Source organism: Rhopilema esculentum, chromosome 2 (genome assembly GCF_057945365.1).
Source record: "Rhopilema esculentum isolate cy_ngs chromosome 2, ASM5794536v1, whole genome shotgun sequence".
Taxonomy (NCBI): domain Eukaryota; kingdom Metazoa; phylum Cnidaria; class Scyphozoa; order Rhizostomeae; family Rhizostomatidae; genus Rhopilema; species Rhopilema esculentum.
Window position 1 is genome coordinate 1,725,720 of NC_142816.1, and position 16,699 is coordinate 1,742,418.

The following is a 16,699-nucleotide window of genomic DNA, read 5'->3' on the forward strand; positions in this document are numbered from 1 at the left end:
CGCGCGGATGAACCTCATATTCGTGGAGGAAACAAAAGAAAGACGGGCCTAAATGAGCTAGAGTGTCGAAGATAGATTTTTTGAAAGTTTTAAGGAGTAAATCGATAAAACTCTGGGAGATATTTCATTTGATAGACTTTATCTCGAAGATCTATCGTTAAATGTAGTGGAAAATGACTAAAATACGCGTTTAAAGCCTTTTCTGAGGAGTTGCCCATTTTACGGCAACAGTCACTTCTCCATATTACTGCTGCCCTATATTACGGCGATCCGCACCACGGCGGTTGAGATAGTCTGCACTCAGGCTAGCATAAGAGGGAAAATGAGTCTACCCAATAAACGGTTTCAAAAGACGTTTCTTGTAATTCATCTTGCAGTATTGTGCTCACTGAATTTACTAATATCAACAATAATAACCCTTGTAATTCTAATCAAGGTATACTCTGTGATTTAATGGAGCATACTTTTGATTTCCAAGCAAGAAACTTGATTTCAGTTTCATCAGATTCGTACTCTAGCCTCAAATATACAACAGCAGCATATGCTTCCTGACTTGCAACGGAAAAACCGTGTATTTGTATCTTTCTTACCTTTTCCTTTGGCTGAAAAAGACATCTTGTTATTTGTATACCTTGCAAAAGGCCTAATTCTGCTATACAAGAGTCGTACATTTTCTTTGCGAACTCTTCAACTCTTCGTCCCACGATAATTTCTCTAGACACAGTTTTTGAAAGAAGGTTTTCAAATTGAAGGTGAAAATGCTTAGAAAACCTAGCGGGTCGAATATTTTGGCCGCTAACTTTAAAACGGAACGTTTCGTAGGAGGTAGCGCGCGTGCGAATTCAAGTTTATAGCCAAGTTTAAATCACATTTTCAAGTTGATAGCCAAGGGTATCGAGTCATTATTCCAGTTTACCCCTAAAACTTTAGATTTCTCGTTACTTAGCGTAGAGCCTATTCAATATTGAGAAAATGTTTGATCGTCCTCTACAATTTCGTTACCGTGAGACTCATTTACCTGAATTTTGTTTTCCTGTTTCGATATTTTGCTTTGCAAAACCTTATTATTAGTATGCCATTTACGAAGATTAAAGCCACCTTTCAACATGATCTCCTTAGTTTTACGATAAATATCAAAACCCTCCTCTCTATTCTTAGCACTGCAAGAAAGGTTATCAGCGTACAATCTACTAAGTATATTAACGATTTCAGGGCTTTCTTCTCTATATTGTTCTCTGGGTGCCTTATTGTTTATCCTAACAAAGCTGGACTACACCTTAAACCAAATACAAGACGCCTGAAATGGAATTGTACAATGGAAGGATTTGGACTATTCACATCTTTGTACCAAAGAAAACGCAATACGTCACGATCTGCTTCTTGTATTTCAATTTGGAGAAATGCCTTCTCAATATCTGCTGTAATTGCTATTGGATTGACACGAAAACGCATTATAGTGTCAAAACTAGCTCCCCTACGAAGCCCGCTACGCGGGCTTGCCACTGGCCCTACGATAGTTCATTCCAAACATCAAAAGGTGCAACAAAATCAAATTCGTCTCTAAAAACAACATTTTCCTTAATTCTGATAATACTAGGGGGGTTCCTGTATTTCTGAATCAAATACAGCACATGATCAGTTGACGAAGTGATTTCAACGTCAGACTCTGGCGGTGCTGTGATAGGTATTGTGTCGGTTATGTTGACAAAATAAGAATTAAAATTTCACAAATCTTCTTGTCGTCATTTATTATGTTGTCCTTTTCTACGAGAACTGTCTTTCTCATTTTCTGACTCAGCCTGTGCAATACTTTTGCTCGCTGAGTGTAGATATTATTAGTAAATTTGCTTCATGTGCACTTTTTCTCGGTATTTTGGAACGCTTTTTTCTGTTTAATTCGACAGATGGAAACCATACACTGAAAACCAGCATTGCAAAGAAGAAACTTGCCCTCTTTGATTGCTTCGAGATCAAACTCAAACTCAAACTTAAAATCTCTATCAGCAAAAACAGATGTTAATTACAATATACCAAGAATACAAAGTTGGAATACAAAAGTTTGAAATTTAAAAAATTTAGTCAATTAACAATCACCGCGGAAGAGGAGGGGCTTGGTGGCTTTGGCCCCCCTTTTTACAAAAAATGCCAAATATTAAGTAACAAATTACCAGAAAAGCCTCTTTTTATACGGTTTTAACCCCCCCCCCCCCATTTCTTTAGACCCCCCATGATCCGAAGATTGATCATAGAAAAATGACTCTCCGATTATGAGAGCAATAATAAGTCTCTATAATAATTTTCTATCGTCGAAGAGCGTGAAGACTAACTATCGAACTAACTAATACTAAAACTCAAATCTTACAAATGCTGCTTTTATACCATTTTAAACGGAAAGTTCCAGAATAAACAAGAAATCACGGGAATTATTAGTTTAAGCAGTTACAAAGGAATGCCGATCTACACTTTCACTGGTTAGGGATATATTTAAAAAATGTACAGAGAATTTTTATGGCCTAGGAGTTCTGTAAAAGGTATAGTTTCATCAATTTTTGAAGGGATTTTTGTTGCGGATATTCTTTACTTCAATTGCCAAGGATTCCAATGCTCAACTCCATCAACTGTCAGAAAGTTTTTTCTTAAGTTTGTAGAGATAGAGGGAAGAGAAAAACCAAGATCGGACGATTGTCTCGTATTATAGCAATGTAATTTACTAGTTTTGATAAATTCCTTTCGAAGAAAGTTACTATGATTTTCCTGGTTGATTTGAAACATAGATTTCGCTGTTTCGAGCTTGTAAAGATTTTCTAAGTTTAATAACTTGAAACGTTTAAAGACTGATTCTGTGTGAGCTGTGTAAGAAGCAAAATCTATTACTCTGACAGCTTTACGTAGGCTTATTTTCAATGGTTTAAGAGTAGTTTTATTAGTGTCATTTATTATTAGATTTACAGTTCTATTATTATTATTTTTATTATTTTTTTATTACTATTATTATTCTATTCTACTATTTTTATAAGGTCTTACTATGAGAAAATTTGATTTAGCTATATTGAGTGATAACTTATTAGCTAGAAGCCATTCAGAAACATTTTTCAATTCATAATTGACTGTTTGTTCAATTGTATCTAGGCTTTTATCAGCAAATAAAATACTTGTGTCACCAGCAAAGAGACAAAAATCAAGGACTTCGGAGGAGTTATATATATCATTAATATAAAGCAAGAAGAGGAAGGGGCCTAATATGCTTCCTTGAGGGACACCACAATTAATTTTCAATTCTGTAGAGTTCTCGCAATTTAAACCAGGTGTGATCTACTCTCCTAATTCCATAGTGCCCTAACTTACTCAATAGTATACTGTAGTTGACTGTATCAAATACTTTGGACAAATCGAGAAATGTGCAGCATGATGTAAAATTATTTTCAATGTTGTAGATTAGTTGTGATTGTAGTTTCACAATTGCTAGTGTAGTTGATTTGATTTTTTGAAATCCATATTGATGTTCAAAGATGATATTGTGTTTATTTAAGAACTGAACCATATTTAAAAAAATGCTACACAAAAAGCAATTTCAATAGCAATAAAGTCACTAGCAATGTCAAATTTATTCAAGTTTGTCGGTAAACGAAGCTCCGCCATTTAGGCCGTTTCTGTTAATTCGTTTCCTCCAATTATCCCTCACCGGAATGCAATGTTGATGATAAACTTTAAGCACTTTACAGGGGTTTAGCACCTTATAAGCCAGTCTTTTTTTAAAGATCCACAAAAGAACGTTTTCCATACCAAATGTATTTGGAGGGACATTTAGTTCAGCCAGTTTGTCATCAGCGAATTCTCCTCTAACGTGAAAAATAAATACGTCATGACTTCCAACGTAACGATAACCCTCTCCACAATGCTCGGACGCATATGATGCACTGCAGTTTGCAGGATGCCTTGTTAGTGCATACATCAATTTTTTTTTTCTCAGGACCGTGTGATTGACTTTTTCGAAGCCTGGTCCTAATAAATTGTCTTGATGAAGTAACATTACAGTCTTTCCTTTCAAATATTTTGCAGCATAGTCAATGTTATCTTTGATGGACGGTGATGCGAAATTGTTATGAATTACGAGTTTATGAATAAACTTGAAATCTAGCATTTTCAACCGTCTAATGGTCGATTCTCGCCTGACCAAAACGTGAACATGCGATACCAGTTGGTTTTCAAGGTTTCTTTTGAGACACTCAAACACTTCAGCCATCCTTGCCTTAATTTCTTCATCAGTAGGTGATAAACCTTTGATTAACAAACCTTTTCTAACATCTTCGTGATCAAATGGCACAAATGTTGTCACCAAATGAAACAAGCCAGATTTTTCTTCTTCTAATAGGTGTCCTGTTTCTGAATCCACCGCTGAGGACATTTTGGGTCCGAGATTTCGTTTTAGCAGCGATTTATATTTAAACTGCATCTTGTAGAAGACTCCACCAATGGCCTTGGAATTTCCACGAAAGACTGAGTCATTATCAATGCTATTGTACAAGAAAGCAACTGCTATCAAAGCAATTATGACAGTTCCAAAAAACCTGAGTTTCAAATTCATTTTAGAAACAAGGTCAAACGATTTCTCTGCCTGGACAAACTTACCGTTAATCAGCAAAAACAGCAGTATCGCTCCCTCGAAATTTTGAAGGAATCCTGAAATACAGACTGTGTACAAACAATGAGGTGAATGATTATAATCTACTATAATTTACGGTTTTCTCCCAGTTTCGTCCCAAAAGCGTCTCTATCACGATTAGTGCTCTCCGTGGTTTCTAAAGGTTCTTTCTCTCTCTTTTCTCTTGCTTTCTACAAAAGATTTCTACACTTCTTCCACCTGAAATTGCCAACGGGGCTAGACAATGGAAAATAATAGGCGAAATTCAATGAATAATTATGTACAAGATAATAGACAGTTTAATTAAGTGTCGATAAGTGAATGACATGACGTTAGAATAGCGTGATTGTGAAATTACGGCTTTGATGTATTGGAAATTACCATCGCTACGGTTGACGGCCATAGAGTCCAAAGGTCAGTTTGCTACTCAGATTTAATGGCGGGCGTTACCCGGGAATGGTTTATAGTAAATGAATCATTCTAGAAACCATTTCAAATGGCCTTATGCTTATTTTGGTGAAAGTACACAAAAAAACCGGTTTCTAAAAGGAGTCGCTAGACCCGCCACGAACGTGTTTCTCTGAATTTTTTACCTCTTGCGTAGTTTTGTGCTTAAAAGAATATGGATTGGCTGTATTGCCCTCTAATAATACCATTTCAAATGATTTTGCGCTTATTTCAACGAAATTACACTAAAAACCGGTCGCTTAAAGGGGTGGCTAAACCCTCGGGCGAACGTTTTTTCTGAAATTTTTTACAAAGCATTATGACTATCGATTTCCTTATGACGTGCTTTCATTAACCATAGAGGAACATCATTATTCTTTTTGTTCTTCATCTAGATCAAAGAGCGTTTCAAGCAATAATTATGACGCAGACATGATCCTCAACCCCTTCGAAACGAAATTTACGGCATTTATGCTGGCGTTAAATCGAACAAAGAAACAAGAGGAGAAAATGACTAAATCTATGAAAATTAGCTGTTGTCCATAAATTGTATTTTGTGAATTTGTTGTTGGAGTAAGAATCATTTCTGATGCACGAAACTTTGGCTGTTTTCTATCTTTCAATTTCTTAAGTGCTTTGTTGCTGCAGTGTTTCAAAAGCTAATTGTGACGAAGATATGATACCAGGGCCTCAAATGAAATAACTGTGTAATTATTTTAATTTTTTGGAGTTTGGAGTTGATCAGAAATCGTTAAATTTTTTATGAATCAACATACTTTTTCAGGAGTTTGATTTAGAATAAACAGGGAGCCTTGAGGGTGGCCCGCAAATATTTCTTAAAGCTTGGTTCCCACTAGGCGACTAAAAGTGCGTTCAAGTGCGTTCATCTCTAATCCTTTAATTGAATTAAAGATAACAGATAAACTACCGAGGCATTCCCACTTGCAAAACATAAACCCTCAGCTAGCTTTGTGAAGACAAGTCAAAATGTCTAAATGTCGCATTTTAGAGAATCTAGGACATGCATTTAAACACTAAAATAATTATCATTCTTGCTCTTTTATCACTTATTAATTATGCATATGTAAGATGTTGTAACCCTTTCTTGAAAATTATGTAAAGGCCATTGTTAGCCACACTATCCGATCAAGTATCGCAACTGGATCGCAACTTAAGTTCCCTTGCATTTTCGTGCCACAAATTTCGCAATTCTTTTACGTGTACATTGTAGGTGTTCTATGCTTTCAGTTTATTGCCTCTCGTTAGTCATTTCAAGTAATCCTGATTGTATAGCTCTTTTCAAAATTTACAAGTTAGCAGAAATCTCTTAATTGGCAATGTTTTATTGATCTCAAGGTGCTAACAGTCACGAAATGCATTTCATGCATTGCTATGGTTGAAAGTGCCATATTTTGGCTTTACATTTGCATCTTACTTGTTGGTTGATGAATGAAACCTTCCTTGAATTTTTCGGCTTCTTCTATGTCTAAACGCTCAGATCAAAATTTTTTGATCTTGGCGTTTAACTTTTTTGAGCGTTCAAGTGCGTTCATCTCCTCCAAGTTAAACGCCCGGAGCATTCCCACTTGGCGTTTAACTTGAACGCTCAGAGATGAACGCACTTGAACGCACTCAGTCGCCTAGTGGGAACCAAGCTTAAAACAGCATCACAAGTGAAGAAAGATTGAACGAGGTGCTTTAAAATGAACATAACAGCTCTAAGAATGACCTTAGAGAATATTTAAAAACGCCCCATAAGTCGACAAGGGCTAAGAGTGGATGACTAGAAAATTTTAAAATTTGTTGGAAAACTATAAAATTTTATTCTGACTAAATAGGAGAACTTATAGGAATAATCCATGAAATTGTGTCAACGAGGATTAATAATTGGTGGGGGCTGGCAGAAAGATGTGTACATTTCAATGGACGGATAACTAGCCCCCAGTAAATCCCGCTACACAAGAACCACGGATAAACCCGGGCTTGCAAAATGTTTTTAAGCAACTTCCAACCCTGCCTCTAAATGAGAAATGTAATGTATCAAATTGATAGCATGCAAATTTCGATTAACGGAAGACTAGCTCCCCTACAAAGCCCGCTGCGCGGGCTTGCCAATGGCCCTACTGTAGAGTATGCAGATTAGCCTCGGAAAAGAAAAGAGGTGAATTAAACTCGATTTGAAAAAAATTGGCTCCGCACTGGTCACGTGATAAAAAAATTACTCGCACTCCTGTGAATATCGCTAGGAAGAGGGGAGCCTCTACCCCCTTTCTATCTCAGGCTCCCTCCTCACAAATAGATTCTAATAGAGTATAAGCAGTGCGAGTGCTAGCTCTTTAGCTCTAGGGTGGCGTTCAGGCCTCAGTTGCCAACAAAGTGAGAGAGACAGCCTTAATTTGCTGAAAAATTTGAATATTCACCGAAAAAGCAACTACATACCGCTAAAATCCTTGATTTTGAGAAAAACGTTGCTCAGAAATGTTAAAATATTATAAATTATCATACTATAAACTGAACAGAACTTTCATATATTTCAATAGCAACTATCGATGTCGATAAGACGACTATCGATTGTCTTTTTGATTTCCATGAGATTGTAGCGCCTCCTAACTTGAAGATGTATCCCGATGTTGATTTTCTTGTGGATATATCTCGTTGTCCAGCTTGCCATTAAGAAATGCCGTCTTTACATCCATTTGATGTACCTCCATGTCAAATTGGTTTGCAATTCCCAGCACAGATCGAATGGAATTGTATTTTGCCACAGGTGCAAATATTTCATCATAATCCTCACCAGCTTCTTGTGAGTAACCCTGTGCAACTAAACGAACTTTGTAGCGATTGATGCTCCCATCTGCATTCCTTTTTACTTAAAACAGCCATTTGCAGCCAACTAAATTCTTTCCATCAGGCAAATCTACAAGGTTCCAGGTATTGTTCTCCATTAAGGACTTGTATTCAGCATCAGCTGCATCTTGCCACTTTTGAGCATCTTTTCCGTTCAGTGCTTCATTCATATTCTTTGGTTCATCAGTGTCAGATACAGCAAGTGTTGCATAGTTCCACCATTCACCCGTTATACTTCCTAATCTTTCAGGAGCAACTCTGTTTCTTTGAGGTCTTTGATGCAGTTCTTCTGGTACAGCATTTTCTTCTTCTTGATTCTCTGCAAGTTCTTCATTATCTTTACTCTTGTTGGCATCTTGTACGGCCTTGAAATGCAAAGCATCAGACGATAAATCTTTCTTGTCAGTAGTTAACAGTTCTGTTAATCCCTTTTCATTGTCAAACAGTTTGTGTTCGAAGGAATTCTCCAGAAATATGACATCACGACTTCTTATCATCTGCTTTGTTTCAGGATTGTACAACTTGTATCCTTTACAGCCAAAAGGGTAACCAACAAAGATACAATGCATAGACTTTTTGTCCAGTTTGCTTCTTTTTTGGTCTGGCACATGGACAAAAGCATTACAGCCAAATACTTTGAAATGGCTTACATCAGGTTTCTCATCATACCAGCACTCATGTGGTGTTTTCTCTTTCAAACATGATGTTGGGCTTTTGTTTCTGAAGTAATTTGCTGTAGACACAGCCTCTGCCCAAAAACTCAATGGAAGATTACCATGATGTAGCATTGACCTTACAGTGTCTATGATTGTTTGGTTCATGCGTTCAGCAACGCCATTCTGCTGTGGTGTGTAGGGAACCGTGAATTCGTGCAGTATTCCACGACTTTTGCAATATTCAGCAAATTCTTCTGAAATGTATTCGCCTCCATTATCTGATCTAAGCTTCTTTACTTGTTTTCCAATCAGTCTTTCAGATGACTCAACAAATTCTTTAAATTTATCCAGTACTTCACTCTTCTTCTTTAGCATGTACACAGTAGTGTAGTGAGTACAGTCATCTATGAAGGTGACAAAATACCTTGAACCTCCCACTGAAGTGACATTCATGGGACCACACACATCACTGTGTATAAGTTCTAAAGGCTGAGTATTGTTCTGTGAACAGTTCTTTGAAAATGGTTGGCGACTTTGTTTCCCATACGCACAGCCTTCACATTTTCTATCAGTTTGCTCATTTGGTTTCCAGCTCAGCCCATCTACCATAGATTTGTTGTGCAGCAGCTTCAGGTTGTCATAACCAAGGTGTCCATAGCGATAATGCCAAAGTGCATTGTCATCATTTGCAACAGTTGATCCAAAACAGCATGATTGCTCAGGATCTACATTCAATTTATACAGTTTACATGCTTGTGGCCAATACTGTATACATTGCCATTGATGATTATCTTGCAATTTTGACCTTTAAACTGCACTTCTGCATCTTTGTCAGTGATAGAAGGCAAAGATAGCAAGTTTTTCTGTATTTTTGGTACGTAAAGTACAACTTTCAGGGTTGCATTCACCTTGTCTTTGCCATCATACAAAACAAGCTGCAATTCCCCTTTTCCATAAGCAAAAATTACAGTATCATCAGCAAGCTTCACTTCTAATGGTTTCTTGAATGGGGTATATCCATACATCCCCTTTTTAAGAGGGGTCATGTGCTGTGATGCCCCCGAGTCTATCCACCAGTCATCTTTATCTGATGGAGTATTACCCACAGCTAACGTTATCTCAGTTGCTGTTTCTTCATTGCTATTTTCCTGTTTTGTTTCTGCCATACTTGCTGTTACGTTCTTGGGGTTATTTTTTGCATCAGCTTTCTTTTTAAAGCAATCCCTGGCAAAGTGTCCGGGCTTTTTGCAATAATGGCATTGAAATTTCTTGCAAGTACTCATTTTCTTGTGTTCTGTTAACTTCTTTGTAAATAATGCATCTTGGCACGCCTCAGCTTTTGGAGTACTCACTGTCCCTTCACTTCCGCCCTGCATTTTATCATATTCGTGAATTAATCTGTCACGAACAAAGTTCCAACTCAATTTCTCTTCAGCAATTGTTTCTAGAGCAGTGATCAAATAATTGTATTCCTCAGGTAGACTGCTGATTAAAATGATAACCAAATCTTTTTCAGCTATTTCGTCATCCACTGCTTCCAAATGCTCGGCGAGTGTTTTAAAGGACAAGTGACACGCTTTTGGCGCCAAATTTTTTTTCTCCTTTTAACTTAAGGTAAAATGCTGCATGAGAGTGTTGTTGAAATATTTTTCCTTTCTGATTTCATTTTCCCACTTAAAAACCCTTTTCAAATTATGGTGGGAAATGAATCACGTGGCACCGTGACGTAGATTGTAATAATTTGTTATTGCTGCTACTGGTATGCAGTGCAATATTAACGTTTACAACATGCTTCTAAATGAATTCAGTTCGTCTGGACCTGTCGCGTCGTGTTTCGTAAACTCCCTATCAATGACAGGAAAATTCCGAGTTATAACAATGTACGTCACATGGTCACGTGATAAAAAGCAAAATCGCGCCCCCTGCGCCCCCTGATTAGAATTTTTTGTTCTAAACCAGGAAAAACTTACTTCTAAATAATGATCTATAAGTTAATGAAAAGAAAAGATAGGGTGAAAAGTGTGGCACTTGTCCTTTAATGTAATTTATATGGTCGATCATTTTCGCTCCTTTTCCCATTCGTGCAGAATATAGCTTCCTGCGGTAGAATCAGGCACGTAAATAATAGGGGGGCGTGGGGGGCGTAACGCCCCCCCAAAGTTTGGAAAATCCAGTTACAGTTGGAAAACGTAACGGTTGACTTGGAATTTTTTTCTTAAGACCAAACTTGTGAATTTTATATTTTAAGAAGTTTTTTTATTTTAAATATAAAAATTCTAAACATTAAAATTCACAGACTGAAGCTGACCCATCCAATCGTTTTCTATTGTGAATCCCGTCTCCACTGGATCCAAATTGCACACTTGCCCCGTTTTCTTTTTCTTTCTTTCTGACGGGAGTTGAATCAAATTACGAACAGGCAAGGTGAACTTACGGATAAGAAACTTGAAACTTACAGTTTGGAATAATAATACCCGCATTGATCAGAAAATATTAGAGTGGGAATTTTTTTAGAAACTACGAGTAGTTAATTCAATAAAAGATTAAGAATCTTTCAGTACTAAAAATTCTCAACGCTTCTTATAAAAAACGAGTTTATGCTAAACTCCCCCTGTTATTTGTTAATGTCCTTGAGTCCTTATCATAAATTCCTATGACAAAACTGCTGTGGAGCAAGAACACATTGCAAAAACTGCAGTAGAAGTATTTGATCAAAGAAGAGTATTTCATCTTTCGAATCAGGCATATGCACAAGTTTGTTCTCAAATCATCATTTCAATTGTAAAGAATGAAAAGGCATTTGGCCCTCTGAAAAGTTTAAAGGTAGTTTTCTTCGATCAAGAACGAAAATAAAAGGCCCAAATTCTTGGTGCTTCTATATCGTGAAAAAATGTATTTTAGATAAAATTGATCAATTGATCTGAAAGAATACTACTAATCATTAAGTATATCTAATACTGGTTTTGCTTAAATGTTGCTTTACTTCTTACAGTATGTTTAATGTTTGTTTCATGTTAATCAAAATTTAGAGATTTAGGCTTTTATGCTTTAGGCTAATTATTGAGTAAAGATTTGGTAATTATAAAGAAAATAGAACTATGGTGCTCGGGCTATTTACAAATATCAATTTGGTAGGTACAACAGATCTACTGGTCGAATGAAAAATTTATCACTTGAAGTTGGAATTTTCATACTTCCACGCCCCCCCAAAATTAGCAACTTGTTTTCGTCCCTGGGTAGAATATTTTTTGTGATAACGATTTTCGCTCAAAATGTTGTTCAAGATTGTCCCAAGCTTCTTTAGCATTCTTAGCAGATCGAACATAAATTTGTAAACTTGTTTCAACAGACAGGCACACTGTAGCGAGGGCCACATTTTCCCTCTCTCGAAATCTCCTTTGCTGTTCAGGATTTGCTGCGGCATTCAGGGTTTCTTCTCCCGTAAATAATTCCCATAAATCTTTTCCGATATGGTACATTTTCATCTGGAACTTCCAGCTATGATTGTTCTCTCCATTCATTTTTTCAACTTTAAAACCAGTGTCTTTGGCTGCAATGATTACAGCGAAATATTCCAACAGACTTCCTCTGATTTATTTATGTACGGAGCAAATATCTAAGCCATGTACAGACGAAAAAACTTATGAAAAGTGTCTGGGCCCATAACCTGTTAAAATATTATAAATTATCATACTATAAACTGAACAGAACTTTCATATATTTCAATTGCAACAGGTTAAATCCGAGAATACGAGTAATGGAAATCTAGAGGTCAACAAAACATGTTCTCAGCGTGAAGCGTCCGGAAGTTCAAGCAATAGCAGTTCGAAATGTCAATCACTTAATATAACATTAGTCATAATAATAATCATATATTTTCAACAAAAAATACATTTGGCAGAAGCTCAGCCTCGGCTTGTTCTGAATTTGTTCTTAACTTTTGACAAATTTGAGGCTCGTGTTCTTATTAAAATATTCTTATAAAAGAAGAATGTAAATGATAAACAAGCTAAATACGAAAAAAATCTAGATAAAAATGACACTTGGCGTCGACTAAAGCAATGTTAACGGAAAAGCAAATCCTGTTCGAGTGGTACGAGCCCCACTTCACCTGAATAGACTGCAAAAAGTTGGCAGCTCACAAAAATAACAAGAATATCTTATTTGCAGGGAGTCATAATATAATCATAATCAATTTTTTTACAGCAGGCGCTACAGTAGTGTTTACAATACACATGGAATTAGTTACTTACAATCAATTAGTTAATTAATGAAAGAAATGAAATTGGAGATTAAAAAAACTTTATAAATTTTACAAGGCGTTTATAGTTAAGAGATGCTTTAATAATTTCACACCAAGACGACTATTTTTTCATTTTCGTCACCAACAGAACAGTCAGCGCAAACAGAACACCCAAGCTACAAAGTTTTAGACATTGAAGGGGCCCGCGATAAAAATGACCAGAACAAGATCCAAAAGTGGATTCTCAATGGAGCCCGCCATGAAACAGGCAATTTTCAATATGGCATCATCCAAGCAAGGGGCGGATCCAGCAAAAAACCTGACTGAGTTCCAGGCCAGGGCTAGGGTCTTTCAGATAATGCATTGATAATTGTGCCTTAAGCAATATTACTACTCATATTTATGCATTTTCGAACCATGAGGGGGGAAGGGAGGGGTTGGTATACATCACTCACTAAATCTAGACTCTAGATTTCTTTCTGACAGAAGACAGTGCCTCTGTGAAAATTTTTGCAACCCCCCTCCTTTTCTCAATACCCTTTTGTTTGTCTTGGATACCACACAAAAGTTTTTCCCTTTTGTTCTGCTCGCAATTTGTTGTTTTGCCTCCGTAGACACCAGCCTATTCATCAAAATATGGTTTTCCGTCTGAGCATAGGTATCCCGTGTCATTCAAGACTGCAAAGACTGCAGTTTAAAGCCAAGGTATAATTGACTGTTTGTTCAATTGTATCTAGGCTTTTACCAGCAAATAAAATACTTGTGTCACCAGCAAAGAGACGAAAATCAAGGACTTCGGAGGAGTTATATATATCATTAATATAAAGCAAGAAGAGGAAGGGGCCTAATATGCTTCCTTGAGGGACACCACAATCAATTTTCAATTCTGTAGAGTTCTCGCAATTTAAACCAGGTGTGACCTACTCCCCTAATTCCATAGTGCTCTAACTTACTTAGTAGTATACTGTGGTTGACTGTATCAAATACTTTGGACAAATCGAGAAATATTCAGCATAATGTAAGATTATTTTCAATGTTGTAGATTAGTTGTGATTGTAGTTTCACAATTGCTAGTGTAGTTGATTTGATTTTTTGAAATCCATATTGATGTTCAAAGATGATATTGTGTTTATTTAAGAACTGAACCAAATTTTAAAAAATGCTACACAAAAAGCAATTTTAATAGCAATAAAGTCACTAGCAATGTCAAATTTATTCAAGTTTGTCGGTAAACGAAGCTCCGCCATTTAGGCCGTTTCTATTAATTCGTTTCCTCCAATTATCCCTCACCGGAATGCAATGTTGATGATAAACTTTAAGCACTTTACAGGGGTTTAGCACCTTATAAGCCAGCCTTTCTTTAAAGATCCACAAAAGAACGTTTTCCATACCAGATGAATTTGGAGGGACATCTAGCTCAGTCAATTTGTCAGCAGTTATGTCTCCTCTTACGTAAAATACAAATATATCATGGCTCCCAATGTAAGAATAACCATCTCCACAATGTGCGGACGTATATGATTCACTGCAGTTTGCAGGATGCCTTGTTAGTGCATACATCAATTTTTTTTCTCTCAGGACCGTGTGATTGACTTTTTCCCAGCCTGGTCCTAAGAAATTGTCTTGATGGAGTAACATTACAGTCTTTCCTTTCAAATATTGTGCAGCATAGTCAATGTTATCTTTGATGGACGGTGATGCGAAATTGTTATGAATTACGAGTTTATGAATAAACTTGAAATCAAGCATTTTCAACCGTCTAATGGTCGATTCTCGCCTGACCAAAACGTGAACATGCGATACCAGTTGGTTTTCAAGGTTTCTTTTGAGACACTCAAATACTTCAGCCATCCTTGCCTTAATTTCTTCATCAGTAGGTGGTAAACCCTTTATTAACAAACCTTTTCTAACATCTTCGTGATCAAATGGCACAAATGTTGTCACCAAATGAAACAAGCCAGATTTTTCTTCTTCTAATAGGTGTCCTGTTTCTGGATCCACCGCGGAGGACATTTTCGGTCCGAGATTTTGTTTTAGCACCGATTGATATTTAAACTTCATCTTGAAGAAGACTCCACCAATGGCCTTTGAATTTCCAGGAAAGACTGAACTAATTTCAAAGCTTTTGTACAAGAAAGTCCATGCTATCGAAGCAATTAAGGCAGTGCCAACGATCTTGAGTTTCAAATTCATTTTAGAAACAAGGTCAAACGATTTCTCTGCCTGGACAAACTTACCGTTAATCAGCAAAAACAGCAGTATCGATCCTTCGAAATTTTAAAGGAATCCAGAAATACAGACTGTGTACAAACAATGAGGTGAATGATTATAATCTACTATAGTTTACGGTTTTCTCCCGGTTTCGTCCCAAAAGCGTCTCTATCACGATTAGTGCTCTCCGTGGTTTCTAAAGGTTCTTTCTCTCTCTTTTCTCTTGCTTTCTACAAAAGATTTCTACACTTATTCCACCTGAAATTGCCAACGGGGCTAGACAATGGAAAATAATAGGCGAAATTCAATGAATAATTATGTACAAGATAATAGACAGTTTAATTAAGTGTCGATAAGTGAATGACATGACGTTAGAATAGCGTGATTGTGAAATTACGGCTTTGATGTATTGGAAATTACCATTGCTACGGTTGATGGCCATAGAGTCCAAAGGTCAGTTTGCTACTCAGATTTAATGGCGGGCGTTACCCGGGAATGGTTTATAGTAAATGAATCATTCTAGAAACCATTTCAAATGACTTTATGCTTATTTTGGTGAAAGTACACAAAAAACCGGTTTCTAAAAGGAGTCGCTAGACCCGCCACGAACGTGTTTCTCTGAATTTTTTACCTCTTGCGTAGTTTTGGGCTTAAAAGAATATGGATAGGCTGTATTGCCCTCTAATAATACAATTTCAAATGATTTTGCGCTTATTTCAACGAAATTACACTAAAAACCGGTCGCTTAAAGGGGTGGCTAAACCCTTGGGCGAACGTTTTTTCTGAAATTTTTTACAAAGCATTATGACTATCGATTTCCTTAAAACGTGCTTTCATTAACCATAGAAGAACATCATTATTCTTTTTGTTCTTCATCTAGATCAAAGAGCGTTTCAAGCAATAATTATGACGCAGACATGATCCTCAACCCCTTCGAAACGAAATTTATGGCATTTATGCTGGCGTTAAATCGAACAAAGAAACAAGAGGAGAAAATGACTAAATCTATGAAAATTAGCTGTTGTCCATAAATTGTATTTTGTGAATTTGTTGTTGGAGTAAGAATCCTTTCTGATGCACGAAACTTTGGCTGTTTTCTATCTTTCAATTTCTTAAGTGCTTTGTTGCTGCAGTGTTTCAAAAGCTAATTGTGACGAAGATATGATACCAGGGCCTCAAATGAAATAACTGTGTAATTATTTTAATTCTTTGGAGTTTAGATCAGAAATCGTTAATTTTTTTATGAATCAACATACTTTTTCAGGAGTTTGATTTAGAATAAACAGGGAGCCTTGAGGGTGGCCCGCAAATATTTCTTAAAGCTTGGTTCCCACTAGGCGACTAAAAGTGCGTTCAAGTGCGTTCATCTCTAATCCTTTAATTGAATTAAAGATAACAGATAAACTACCGAGGCATTCCCACTTGCAAAACATAAACCCTCAGCTAGCTGTGTGAAGACAAGTCAAAATGTCTAAATGTCGCATTTTAGAGAATCTAGGACATGCATTTAAACACTAAAATAATTATCATTCTTGCTCTTTTATCACTTATTAATTATGCATATGTAAGATGTTGTAATCCTTTCTTGAAAATTATGTAAAGGCCATTGTTAGCCACACTATCCGATCAAGTATCGCAACTGGATCGCAACTT

At 36.6% G+C, this 16,699-nt stretch overlaps 2 protein-coding genes and 1 long non-coding RNA gene across 3 annotated transcripts; 1 reads left to right on the plus strand and 2 right to left on the minus strand.

The window, feature by feature from the left end:
* Nucleotides 1–3,020: 3,020 nt before the first annotated feature.
* Nucleotides 3,021–5,119, minus strand: LOC135695572 (uncharacterized). The gene has a single exon (XM_065214700.2). It carries the CDS (start codon nt 4,583–4,585, stop codon nt 3,605–3,607), a length of 981 nt encoding a protein of 326 aa, XP_065070772.2. The 5' UTR covers nt 4,586–5,119; the 3' UTR covers nt 3,021–3,604.
* A 5,329-nt stretch (nt 5,120–10,448) lies between these two features.
* Nucleotides 10,449–11,490, plus strand: LOC148960551 (uncharacterized). Its single transcript, XR_016143909.1, has 2 exons — nt 10,449–11,415; nt 11,449–11,490. It is a non-coding gene; the product is annotated as an uncharacterized LOC148960551 (long non-coding RNA).
* Nucleotides 11,491–13,974: 2,484 nt separating this feature from the next.
* Nucleotides 13,975–15,545, minus strand: LOC148960552 (uncharacterized). Its single transcript, XM_089109584.1, has one exon. The coding sequence runs from the start codon at nt 15,026–15,028 to the stop codon at nt 14,048–14,050; it is 981 nt and encodes a 326-aa protein (XP_088965710.1). The 5' UTR covers nt 15,029–15,545; the 3' UTR covers nt 13,975–14,047.
* Between the last annotated feature and the right edge of the window lie 1,154 nt (nt 15,546–16,699).